The following is a 12,981-nucleotide window of genomic DNA, read 5'->3' on the forward strand; positions in this document are numbered from 1 at the left end:
TTTATTCATAAAGTGAACATTAGGGGAGTGCGTTCTTAGCTCTCTCGGGAGCCAAGCTGGGCGCTTCCCAGCTCAGAGTGGAACCCTGCGTCCTGGTGCTTCCAGCACCCTCTGCTGGTGGCTTTGGGAGACTCCACAGCCCACTGGGCAGAGAAGGGGGGCTGAGCTGCCTCTGCTGCCCTTTCCTTTGCGTGGCCAGTCCTGTGACCTTGTGGGGCTGATGATCAGCAGGAGGAAGGCTGATCACAGAGACCTGGGATTTAGCTGAGAACCCATTCACCGTAACTCAGGACTGGCATCAAATTTATTATTATCTTTTGTTAAATATTTTATATTTTCAGAGCATATGTTCTACAAGGGGGGTGGGGCTAGATTTTCTTCCCAGTACATTTTTGTGTGTGCAGTTATGTGACAGGAGAATAAGTGACACAAACAGGTGGTACACATGTGAGAGGGGTCTCAGGACTGGGCCCCTGCACGCAAATCATGAGTTGCTCCTCTGATTGAAAACAGCCTCTGGACTTCCACCAGGTAAACCTGAGACCCAAATCTCACAGGCAGGTGACAACAGAAGGAGAGGTCCACTGGGGACAGTCATACCTGCCTTCACCATATCTTAAAGGAACAATACACAATGTGGGGAGGGGGTTCCTGCCGGGCAAGCCCCTGCTCGCTGCACGGCCGCCTGTCCTGCAAGCGTCTCATGGGGTGGGGGTGGGGTGTCAAACATTGTGGTGCTAACTGGGATGAGGGTCTTTCTCCTGCTAGGGGTGTGGGTAGCTAGGGAGTGTGAACTGGGCTGGGGGGGTGGTGCCCTGGGCATGATGGCTCCAGCCTCCAGATGGTCCTCTGCTGTTCTGTGAGAGCAGAGGCTTGACCTGCCTGACTCACTCTCCAGGGCACTGATGTCAGGTACAGATCAGAGGGCAGAAGACAGGGCCTCCCTGGGGCCACAGGGACATCCACTGATTGCCTCCTGGTACAGAGCTACGCTGGTGGGCCCTCTGGGCCAGGCCCAAAGCCTTCCTCGGTGGAACCCACAGTGTTTGCCTCTCACAAGGATGTTCACAGCTTGGATGGTGCCTTGGGTGGCAGATCTAGGTCCCAGAGGGAAGAACCAGGTGATTGTCAGATGGGGCATCTCTAGACCATCGGGTGATTCTTCCAGTTCTGGGGTAGGCAGGTGAGGCTGGGGACTTTCTCTGGAAAGAGGTGGCCACAGTGGGGTCTGTTACGACAGCACTTGACTGGGTGTCAGAGGCCAGGATCGTCCAGATTCAGAAAAACCTTCCCTGGGCTCCCTTCAGACTGAAGTTTTAAAAAGTAAATTCTTCACAGCAGCTCAAATAGTCTCTGAAGTTCTAAGGGAAAAACCAATGTTGAATAGTACTTGTCAACACGCAGGAGAAGAAGGCTTGCTGTAACTGGCTCGGCACTGCGGAGATGGCTACTCTGAGCCGTTTTGGCCAGGCTCAGGAGAGGACACCCCCATTCCCCCCACAAATTTCTCATTTGTTGCTTTGAGCTGGAATGCATCTTTGAGCCATATGCATCTTCTCCTGAGCCTTGGAGTGGCAAGTGAAGAAAGCCATTCCCACGGGAAGAGAGGCTGCATGGAGGGGGCAGCATTTTGGGTGGGTGCTGGGAGACCACAGCTGAACCTTGATAACTATGTGATTCTCAGACCCTCATATTCCTCATCAGAAATCAGGGATCACACCACCCACCATGCTGAGAGGAGGCACCCAAAGAGATATTTCCCATGAGAGTGCCCGACCCAGGGCTGGCCCCTGTGGATGCTGAGCTAAGTGGAATCTGAATCTGAAGGGGAGAAGGGCCCCAGGGGTCAGCAGGGTGGTCCTGGGCAGGCATGGTGGTGGAGGTCAAGAGAGCCCTGGAGCCTGGGGTTTGCTCTTCCCCAGACTGAATGAGATGAGTTCCCAGCCTGGGCCTCCAGCCTTCTGCTCGCTGGCAAGGCACAGTCCCCACCAACTGTTGGAGCCCAGGGTCCAGTGGGCCTTGCCCAAAGGTGCTTTAGTAGCTGCTGTCTGTGAAGGGCACTTGGGCAGATGGGATGCCGTCGCTCTCCTCTGGTGGCCCTGCCAGCTCCCCGTACTCGCTGTTGTAGAACACCTGGCCCTGGGCCCCTGGGTCTGGCCTCTGCCGCCTCCCTGGGGGGTCAGGGTGTGCCATGGTCACGTCCATATTCCTGCCTGGTCCTTTACAGCTGCTGAGACAGGGAAGGTGACGTCAGTAAGAAAAGAAGAGAAGAGTGATCGAAACCATGTTGGGTCTTCTAGGAATCACCAGGCACAACCGGAGCAATAAGAAAAGCCAATGGAAGCACACACAGACTTGACTTAAATACAAAAACAAACCGATGTGACTGTTGGCAAACACCAGAGCTTTCTTTGTCCCAAGCCTGGGTGTGGGACAATGGAGAAAGCCCAACTTCATCCCCCCAAACCTGCTTTTCTCCCAGTCTTGCCCACCTCTGTAAATGACACCAACGCTGATTCAATGACTCAAGCACCTGGGTGTCATCCTTTCTTCCTCCCTTTCCCTCATCCCTTATATCCAGCCCACCCAGAAGTCCTGTCCCGTCTATTCCAAAATGCATCCATGCCCCTCAGTCCATGCTCTTCCCCTACTTTAGAGTGAGCTGCCATCACTGCATGCTCTGGGCTGCCCTAGCACATCTCTCTTCTCCCACTCATGCCTCCCTATAGGCCAGTCTTCAGAGATCCTTCAAGTTAGATGGTGTCCTTCTCCTCTTGATACACCCTTCAGTGGCTTCCCATCACCCTCAGAATAAAATCCAAGCTTCTCCCCCTGGCCCAGGAGGCCTTACTGCATCCAGTCCCCACCTGCCTCACTGATGGCCCTATGATTCTCCCTCCTTAGCACTCATTTTCTTTGAGATTTTTGAAAATTTGTTTCTTTGCTTTTGCTTCTGTTTTGGCTTTGCATGGTGCTATTGAAAAGCTGGATGCCAATCTCTGTCTCTCTCTCTCTCTTTTTAAAAGTGACTTGGTCTTTTTACCTGAATTCCCAGAATCTTTATCTCTAAAGTCAAATAGTTCAACTAGGATATGCCTCAGAGTTTACTCTGCTTGGACCAGTTTTCCCAGGTACCCTTCCAATATGTAGATTCAGGTCTCCTTTTATTTAAGAGTTATCTTGAATTACATATTTAAAATATTAGTTCTGTTTCACTGTTGGCATTCTTCTTCCTCAGAGACACCAATTGTACATAGGTTGGATCTTTTCTACTCAACTCCTAAATGTTTCACGTTCCTTCTGACACTTTTTTACCTCTTTACTTATTTCAGTTTTAATTTCTTGACTTCTTTTCATGTCTATCAAATGTGCCCTCCACTATAAGTCTGATCATATCTAATTGTCCCTTGGGCACTCTGCTCTTCATTTTTGAGAGGATTTGTCTTTTATTTCAATTTCTTCCATGAATTTAGTCAGCTCCCATTTGATATCTTCACACTGTTCATCCATTTCTATTCTGAATTTTTGAATTTATGATTCATTGTGCAGCTGCTTATTTAATTATAAATTTAATTCATGTTGATGTGTTGTATCACAGTTTTTCCATGCTTTTTTTTTTGGAGTGTTTACAGCTACTGAAAACTTTTAATTCTAATTTTCTTTTTTATTCTTATATGGATAGTGCTTATTTTTTCTGTTCATGATTATTCACGCTGAGATTACCCTATGGAAGGGGGGTCAGGAATGTGGGTGTCTCCCTAGGTTTCCTCATTCAGGAGTGCCGTATCAGATCCACATCACCTTGAATTCCTTCAACTGCATCCCTCTTTCCAAAGGCTCCGTTTGTGTCCCATGCTGTATCACCACTGGGGACCAGCCAGTCACTTAGCAGGGAGTGGCTGCTGCCATTCATCCATACTGACCAACCACAAGCCCCGGGTTTCCAGATCTTCCTTTCACCTACAGACTTGGATGAAACGCCACACCACAGGGAATGAGATCTGGCATCCTGAGTGGCCATTGAAAGGGCTGGGTGAACCACCTGGAAGTGAGGGTGAGTTAACTTCCCATAGGGTGAGTACTAACCAGTGGTTAAGAGGAGATAGGAAAGAACTGGGCAGATAAACTCCCTCCTTCTCCCTGACAGATGCCTCCAAGGCACATTCCATCCTTGCACCTGTTTGGAGAATGGTCCATATGTCAAGTGAATGCACCTGCGAAGTCACCTGCTACACCTCTCTGTGGCTCATCACAAAGTGTTTCTAAGGGGACCTGGGAAGAGACTAGTGCACTTTGTTGCCTCTTTCATGAGGTGCAGTTTCTGTAATGAACAGATCCTTGGGTATCTGTCTTCTGGATTCTTAATACAATCTTGCTTCCATAAGAATCTTCTGCAACTTTCTTTTTCCTTCACCACCAGGCACCTGAGGTGTACACTCACTTCCTGCTCACTGCCCTTTCAGAAGCAGTGCCTTCCCAAGACAGTTGTTCTAGTGCTCATACTCCGTTATCTCCCCAGTCTGCACGGCCACCATCCCAAGGACCTTTACATTCCCTTCTCACGGGGCAGTCCCCATTCTGCCCTCCTTCTGCCAGGGCTTGGGCATGGCTCTGCTGGTTCTGCTGCTGAGTTCTACACCCACACATAGCTGGAGTCTCTCCCCTGGTTGTATCATAGGCATGGGCTCTGAGAGGCCTTGTTCCATGTGTTGTTTTTAGGAAGATCTGTGGAGATTTGAATTTAACAAGCTACCATCCTCTGGCTCACCCTCTTACTGAATTACTTTCTGGGGAGATAAACCAACTGTTGTGTAAAGAAACAGCCAGAAGCTCTTTCCGTCAAAGAAATTAGCATTAATTTTCCAAACCTAGGTTAGTAATAGGGATCACCTGATAGAATCAACAAAAACAAAAAATGCCAAGATGCATGATACAGATGCAGTAATTATCCCTAGGCATATGGCCCCACAACCACCAGTGTCCACAGTGCTGCAAACATGCCCTTTGTAAGCTTCTGGGAAAATAACAGATATTTGGCTAAGTTGTAGAGGTCTTAACTATACCTATCAGAAAGGCGAAAAATGGCATCAACTATACTAATGTGATACAAATTAACATCTGTGGACTAGGGTAAAATATTCAGAGACAACATCTATGACTGAAAAACAGCCTAGGCAGAAGCCAAGATTTGCTCTGAAAAACTGTCAGATGACCCAAAAAGGGGACCCTGACAGACACAGGTGTCAAAGGTGGAAGTGAACTGTCTGAACACAAGGATCTGAAGAAAGCAGAAAAGAGCAGTTTTATATAATATTGTAGGTACTGTCATTTAAACAGCTATGAGCAAGTCAACTAGTAAAGTGGATAAGTAGACGTTTAACTACTTTATATATACCCTTAAAAGTTTAAATATTCAGGTTTTTTTTTTTTTTTTTTTTTTTTTTTTAGAGACAGGGGCTATCTTCTTGGGCAAATGGAGGTCATTGTTTATGCAGGTCACCCCCCTATGCAAGCACACAGGAGGATTTCTCTGTAACCATATTCTTATAAAAGTAGGACACCAGCCAGCTCTAGGTCACATGATCTGTGGCCTCCCCTGGCTGGGGGAAGGGTGTTACATGCATTGGGCAGCCTCCCCTGGCTGGGGGAAGGGTGTTACATGCATTGGGCAGCCTCCCCTGGCTGGGGGAAGCGTGTTACATGCATTGGGCATGGTGGATCTTTCCTGGTTTCACAAAGAGATATTGTCTGAGCATCTGTCGAATGGCAGGGAGGTTTGGGGACCAGCGCCAGGCGTACTGGGTCAGGACAGTGATGGGGGAGAGGGGGCCTTTGGTAAGGCTGGTGGACAAAGGCCTCAAGTCCCAGAGTGGCCTGCCTTGAACACACAGAAAAGCACTATGGAGCCATGAAAGGTTTCAGGTAAGAGAGTGACAGGCACATGCCAGCCTGGCCTCCCTTCCCTGGCCCCTTCCAGGAGAGGAGGCTCCAGAAGCCCTACCTGAGCCCACTTTCTTGTCTGTGCCTGCTCTCCAGCCGCTCAAATTCCTCGGAGGCCAGCACCATCCCACTGTCCGTCTGGCTATCCTGTGCAGAGAAAAGAAGCCAAGGCTGTGGGCCCCAAGGACCTGCCCCGCTGTCAACCTGACACTCATCCTGCGTGAAGTGTGCGGGAAACAGGCATCCGTTCCATCACCAGAGCCTGTAGGTTAGGGTCACATGCCCCCACCACAGAGGGAGAAACTGAGGCCTGGCGGGGCCATGCCTCACTACTCAGGAGGGTGGCAAAAGTGGAACACCCCACTGGGAGACATAAAATGTGGCTATACACATGCTCAAGGCACAGGCAGAGTAGGAGCACCAGAAGAAACAGGGAAGGTATCAAAAGGATCTGGCAGCTCATAGTATAGAAAAATGATTCTTAGACACATCCCAGGTTTAGCGGGCCTAGGTCACCTTTAGCCTGACTTGGCGTTGTTTTCATTTTGATTTCCGTGGAGGGGAACTGCACTCTTGTCAAAGATGGGGGGCTCCCAGTGTTTTCATCTGGCCCTGGGAATGGGAGCCTGGGTCTGCATGGCTCTGATCCAGGGCACCCACTGCCGCCTCTGCACCCAGCCTCCCCTGGGCCTGCGCTCACTCACCAACCCCATCTGGAGGGAGGCTGGGAGGCTGTCTGTGCCTTCAGCCTCCTGGAGCTGTAAGAGATGTACTCTGCTTGACCGCACCTGAGAACACAGGTGGGTTTCCGTGCCCCTCACCCCAGCCTCCTCCTCTAGGGACACAATATCCTCCTCTCTGGCCATGCGGCTTGATGACCACCAAAGGGGGGTCCTGACTGAGGCTGATCCCAGGAGAACCATCTAGAAGGAGTCATCTTTCCGCTGGGTTCCTACTGGGGGTTCTACCTTGCTGGGAGAAAAAGGGGGTGCTAGGGAGGCGAGCCCCTCTGTGAGTGAGGAGGGCACAGATGAAAGCAGCAGAGACACGGTGGCACTGCATGGGTGCCCAGACCCCACCATGCCTGAGGCACAACCTGGACTTGACATTTTCAAGCTGGTTTCTGCTGCTGGCCTCAGGACTTCCTGACTTCTGACTCCCGGTGGAAAGAGCCCAGTGGCCCTGACCTGGGGCGCACAGGTGCACCCACTCCCACTTACCACTGAGGCCTTGTATGTTGTCAGGGTCATGGGAAATTCTTCGAACGTTTTCATCCTGAAGGGACCCTGGGTCTGAGTCCCCCTGGCAAGGCATCCCGGAAAGGACACACAATTATAATACCTGTGGGGAGAAAATGTAAAGTGCTGAGGAACGCACTCCAGCACCCTTCCTGAAAGCTCTTCCCACCTCTCGTTCTGCACCCCTCTCCAGTGGGGAGGGTGTGGAAGGTGAGTGGAGGGCACCCAGCTTATGTGTCACGTGGAACTGGAGAGAGACTGAGGGAGGACTTCACCCCAGGATGGGCCACCCTGTACAAGGCAGGCAGTTCCGGTGCTGCAAGCTACTGCCCGACCTGCACGTGTGTGTTTGTGTGTGCACATCTGAGTGCCTGTTTGGGGGCTGGTGGAAGGAGCCTGGCAAGAACCAGCTGGGTGTTCCTGTCCCCCAGGCCTGGCTTTGCTCTATGCTGGGAAAGATGGGGTGGGGAGTCTCAGAGCCCTTCTCTCAGCAACATCAATGGGAATGTGGATACACGACTTTCTTGGCCTATAGACGTACACTGGCAAGAGACCTCTGAGCCCAAACTCTGGGAACTTAGGCTGCATTCTAAATCCTAAATAAAGCTTAGCGAGTGACCTGCCCTGCTCCCAGGGTCCCTAACAGTGGCCCTTGGGACTCGCCCCTCTCCCCACCTGCTCCGCTTTCTTTCCCTGCAGTGTGGAGCTGGCCAGGGCATTGTGCCTGAGATGGGCACTTCCTTGAAATTGGCAGGGGGAGGGCCTCTCAGGGGCTAGGAGTGCGGGCAAGCAGGGGATGGCAGAGGGAAGAACTGAGGGGGTGTGAAGAAAAGCAAAGTCGCAAGGCTACATGGCCTTGGAGGGGTCCCGAGGCTGACCAGGACCACCAGGGAGTCACTGACACTGGCACTGTCATTTAATGTCACTTTGGTGAGTTGGTCTACAATGGCCTCTCAAGTCCTTGTAGTTCACTTTTCCTTGACGACTGACGAGGATAAAACATACTATGTTCCCCTTGCCTGGGGGACCCCTGGACCCGGAGAGGGTGGCTGACCTGGCAGCCAGGCTGTGCCGGTGCAGGCTTGCTGGGCTGTCCTCCATGTCAGCATCAGCCTCCGTGACATGCAGGGCCGTGGTGGACGCCTGCAAGAAGCTGCCCTCCTCTGAGCTCTGAGAGCCACAGGAAACCACGCAGTCCTCCTCTTCCTGGCAGGAACGGCACAAATGGCCAGGGTCAGAGGCCCCTGTGCCCCCTTAGCCCCACCCCTGCACTCAGGACTGCTGGAGCTCCTCACCCTTCACGTGCTGTGCTCAAGGGCACCGAAGACTAAAGGAGCAGGCAAATGCCCTCCACAGCCCTCCCAGGCGCCCCATTAGGCGCAACAAGAGCATCCTCACTCCAGAGCCCCGGCTGCTCCACAGCCTCAAGAACCAGCTCTAGTGCTTCCCACCCTCTTCCTGGGCAGAAGTGGACCCCAAGTGCCTTTCTCCAGCTCCTGAGGCTGGGGCAGCAGGCAGCTCCCGGCTCCCTCCTCCAGGTCCCAGGGCACTTGCTGAGGCCCTGAGCTGCCCTGAGCTGCCTTTGTTCCCCACCCCTGTGGGGGGAGGTACAAGTCAAAGGCAGGTGAAGGGGTCAGAGGGACAGAGAGGGAGGTAGAGAAACACATCACTATTCTGCTGGGAGACAGGGCTCCCTATAGGCTCCCCGAGGACCAGCCTGGGGCTCTTCATGGGCAAAGTTGGGCTCTGACCATCCACGTGATGGTCCCTGGGTTGGAGCCAGAGGTTGCTGTAGCAGGACAGGGAGAGTGGGGGCTCACCTGATGGCCCCTGCCCTGAAGCAGGTCCCCCAGGATCTCCACCAGGTCTGAGAATGCAGGCCTCTCTTTGGGGTCTCCGGCCCAGCAGCTCAGCATGATGCGGCGTCTGCGGGTACAGCCGGATGCTGGATTGTGCTCTGAGTGCACCCCTCACCCTACCCCAGCAGACCCCAAACCCCCTGCCTAACGATCCCTCACACCTGCTCTGCCTTCCTCCCTCCCCAGGGCTTAGGTAGGGCTGTCCATCCTGCCTGCAGGGAGGAGAGCTGTCAGTGGACCAGTGGTGGAGTGAGAGACTGTGTCTGCAGGCCTCCACCCCCACCCCTGTGACTGAACAACCCTCAGCCTCCCACCTCCCACCCTTGCCTGCATGCCGCCCTTCCCGTGCCCGTACACAACCCCTCTTCCCCTTTCCCAGTGCCCATCCACCCCTCTGGCCCCCCGGTGCGTCACGGCCTCCCAAGAGACTCACATGGCAGGAGTGGCCAGCTCTGGGGCCCTCATCCGGGTGCCTTCTTTCAGCCGTTGGCAGAACTCCTCATTGATCTGCACCCCGGGGTATGGGGAGGCCCCTGAGGGCAGGAACAGGATGGGTGGGTGGGTGGGGAGCAGGCTACTACTGTTCAGCCCAGACCCCAAATCGCCTCTGTCCTGGCCCTCCATGGCAGAGGGCTTGGCCTGCTGCTCCCCTCCCCCACTGCTAGTTCTTCATCTGGTTAAGAGGACGGTGGCATCCGCTTGCTAGAGCTGCCGTGAGCATCACCGCTTATCACAGGCACATTAACGAAAACATGTCCCATCCTGGGATCATCAGGGTCAGTAGAGCTTCGACGAGCCCGTTGAGCTGCCCTGTCACAATGACCCCTCTTAGGAGAAGCTTTCTCTAATGCTTCCTTAAGTCCCGTGGCTGTACCAGCAAACAGGACCTAACCCCTCCTAGCTCCCTCCTTGCCTCTCCTGACCAGGGGAAGAACAGCTCCTGCAAGCCATACAGCAGTGGAATGACACTTTTAAGACAAGAGTCAGATGGCTCTATCCCTCCCTCAAAACCCTGCATGGCTCCCAGTAGACCTAAATTCCAGGTGCTCATCCCAGCGGGCCTGCAGAGGCTGCACGAGCCACCTCTCCTAGCTCTCACCGCATCTCCCAATGCCACCTGCTTACACCCGGCCCACCTCCAACACGTGGGGACCATGGCCATGGCTAACCCCTCACCCTGGACTGCTATCCTCCCAGGCCCACCTGCACCAGCCTGGGCCCTCCTGGCCCCTCTGGCTCACACACAGTGCTGTCCTTCCTGCTCTTTTAGTTTTAGTAACAGCATCGGTCACGGCTGCCATTCCGTGTTTTCACTTTCCCACTTGCTTACTCCCTCACCCCTACCCTGGTGGAGGGGGGCTTCACCTTGGTCCCAGCAGGGCCCAGGGTCCCATGTGAGGTTCCTGCAGGTGTGGTCATTGAGTGAGCACCCAGTCTCCTCCCAGCTGCTCCCAGCCCTGCAAAAGCAGGAGCAGCATCCCCGATGGCAGGTGAGGAAGGGGGTCAGCCAGGGAGGGAGAGATCTGGGGGAGCTCGTATGGTGTTACCCTCTGTGACCTGTGTTGAACCCAGGGGCTGCTGAGTGAACACAGGGTTCTGCCCTGGCACAGGCTGGAGGTGAAGAGGAGAGGTAAGGGGCTCTCCAACCACCTGCCTCAGAATGACCTGGGCTGCTCCCTCCAGGTGTGCACCTCTGGGCTGCTCAGCTCCCTGTGCAGAGGGGCTGGTGGAGTGACCTGGAACCTGTGATCCTGCCTGCCCCCTCCCTGCACCCTGCCCTGCACTCACCCAGGGAGAAGATCTCCCAGAGCAGCACCCCGAAGGACCACACATCGCTCTGTGTGGTGTACACCTTGTCGAAGATGCTCTCGGGGGCCATCCACTTCAGGGGCAGTCGGGCCTGTGGGAGGAACATGTGTCCCCAGTGGGGTAGGGAAGAGAGGGAAGAGGCCAAACACTTGGGCAGCCCTCCTCCTGCCCCCAGTCTCCCCAGGACTCTGTGGAGTCACATCCCAAGAAAGGCTTTTTGGTTACATCCACCTTGTGTGTATTCGGACGGCTCTTGCAACTTGCCCTGTTCCCCCTCCCCCGTCCTGCAGGTAGGATGCAGAAGCCTTCAGTCCTCCCTTGAAGGCTTCTGCCCTGCTACTGTTCTCCTGGGTCCATCTGGGCCCCTCTCTTCCTCTGTGCTCTCCCAGGGAAAACTTGCAGCCCTCCTCCAGCTCCAGGCCCCTCGGCCCAGCATCCTGAGGAACACCTGTATCCCTGCACACCCTCACCAGCTCCACCTTTCTCCACTCACTTGGTCCCCAAGCTGGAAGCATGGCATCATTCCTGACCCCTCCTCCTGTGGCTTCTGATGTGCCTTTCCTCCTATGGCTTCTACCTGGGAGCCCTGAGGGCCATGGCCCTTCCAGAATTGCCTCTGCCTCCACCCCAGCACCCCCACTCCCCTCTCCTCACAGCCTGCAGAGAGGGTGCTTCTGGACCGCACACCTGACTCTTACCTCCACACACCTGCCAGTTAGAATGAAGGACAAAAGCCTTCACGGTGGGCCTCTCATAGCCCGGACCCATTTTGCCTGTTGACCTCCCTCTAAGCCTCTTCCTTCCTCCCCTGGGGCAAAACTCTAATCAGCTATAGATGCTCAGATGCCTGCCTGCCTCTGAGCACCACCAATGAGACATGAGTTGTACCTAGCACCCATGTACTTTGCTGTGACCCTGCTACACCAGGTCTGTCCACCTCCAAGACAGACACCATGTAGGGTCCACCTCTGCATGCCCAGCCCCTAGTGGGCAGGCATGGGGAGTCAGTGCCCACCTAATGGACCAAGGTACGGGGCCAAACACAAGCTCCAGTTGGAGCGCTCTGGTCCCTGTTTGTCAGCTCCTGTCTCCACTCACCTGCTCCAGGTGCCTCAGCAAGGTCACCAGCATCCGCGTAGGCGCAGGCCCTCAGACCTTCCATGTGGATGGCAGTGAGTCCACCACCCTGCTCCATGGCCCCCAACCCCCATCCTTCCTCTGTGGTCTGCACTCACACTGCCCTTGCGCACGTAGTCAGGGTCTTTGTAGATGTCCCGGGCCAGGCCGAAGTCACAGATCTTCACCACATCACTTTCTGACAGCAAGATGTTCCGAGCAGCCAGGTCTCTGTGGATGCACTAGGGGTGCAATGAGGTGCAATGCAGTGATCAGTGCAGGCCCCTGGGGCCACACCCACACCTAGAGCTCCAGGGTGCCCCACCTGAGCCCTGCTCTTTGAGAACAGATTTCTGTGTGCCCCCAGGACTTGCCATGGAGAGAGCTTGTGGAACCGTGCGGACAGCAGAAGAGGCTATGCAAGAGGGACAGGCTGATTCTATATCTAGTTCTGCCTCTGACTAGCTGGAGACCTTGGGAGGTCAATTCCACCCTTTGGGCTCAGTTTATAACTCTGCGAAGTGGGAGAGATGCGCCTTGATCATAGCTGTGCTGTGGGGTGAGCTGGGACCAAGCTTGACATGCTGGTGAGTTTTGGCCTTTTTCCCCTCTGAAGAGCCTGCCGGGGCAGTCACCTTGCGAGAGGCCAGGAACTCCATCCCTCGGGCCACCTGGAAGCTGTAGCAGACAAGGTCTTCCATGGTCAGTGGGCTCAGCCACAGGTCCTCAGCTGCACAAAGAAGTGAGGCTGGCTCAGGAGGGTCCTCATCCGTGACTCCCACCTTCCACCCAGCCCCAAAGGGAGCATTTGTTCACTGAACCTGGCTGCATCCCCCCTGGCCAGGCTCAACAGGCATGTTGGCCCCCTCTCCTGCCCCTCAGCTTCCATTCTCTCTGTGGCACCCACTAACCACTTCCAGAGCAGTGAATTCTGCCTGGACTGCTCCCCACCATGTTTGCAGGGCAAACTCCTGTTCATCTCTAGATGTCCAAATCAAACATCAAAAGTCTCTGTGCAA

At 54.3% G+C, this 12,981-nt stretch overlaps 1 protein-coding gene across 1 annotated transcript in view; it reads right to left on the reverse strand.

Moving 5' to 3' along the window:
- Positions 1–2,034: 2,034 nt before the first annotated feature.
- The window catches only part of FLT4 (fms related receptor tyrosine kinase 4), a 38,583-nt gene continuing 27,636 nt past the window's right edge, over positions 2,035–12,981 (reverse strand). The window contains exons 22-30 of the mRNA XM_060092673.1: positions 12,598–12,692; positions 12,082–12,204; positions 10,826–10,937; positions 9,471–9,570; positions 8,999–9,104; positions 8,233–8,384; positions 7,161–7,281; positions 6,002–6,087; positions 2,035–2,230 (exon numbers count right to left, since the gene is read on the reverse strand). Coding sequence (XP_059948656.1) covers positions 2,035–2,230; positions 6,002–6,087; positions 7,161–7,281; positions 8,233–8,384; positions 8,999–9,104; positions 9,471–9,570; positions 10,826–10,937; positions 12,082–12,204; positions 12,598–12,692 — 1,091 coding nt within the window. The remainder of the gene's footprint in view (positions 2,231–6,001; positions 6,088–7,160; positions 7,282–8,232; positions 8,385–8,998; positions 9,105–9,470; positions 9,571–10,825; positions 10,938–12,081; positions 12,205–12,597; positions 12,693–12,981) is intronic.

The sequence above is a fragment of the Mesoplodon densirostris genome, chromosome 3, assembly GCF_025265405.1.
Source record: "Mesoplodon densirostris isolate mMesDen1 chromosome 3, mMesDen1 primary haplotype, whole genome shotgun sequence".
In the NCBI taxonomy this organism is placed as follows: domain Eukaryota; kingdom Metazoa; phylum Chordata; class Mammalia; order Artiodactyla; family Ziphiidae; genus Mesoplodon; species Mesoplodon densirostris.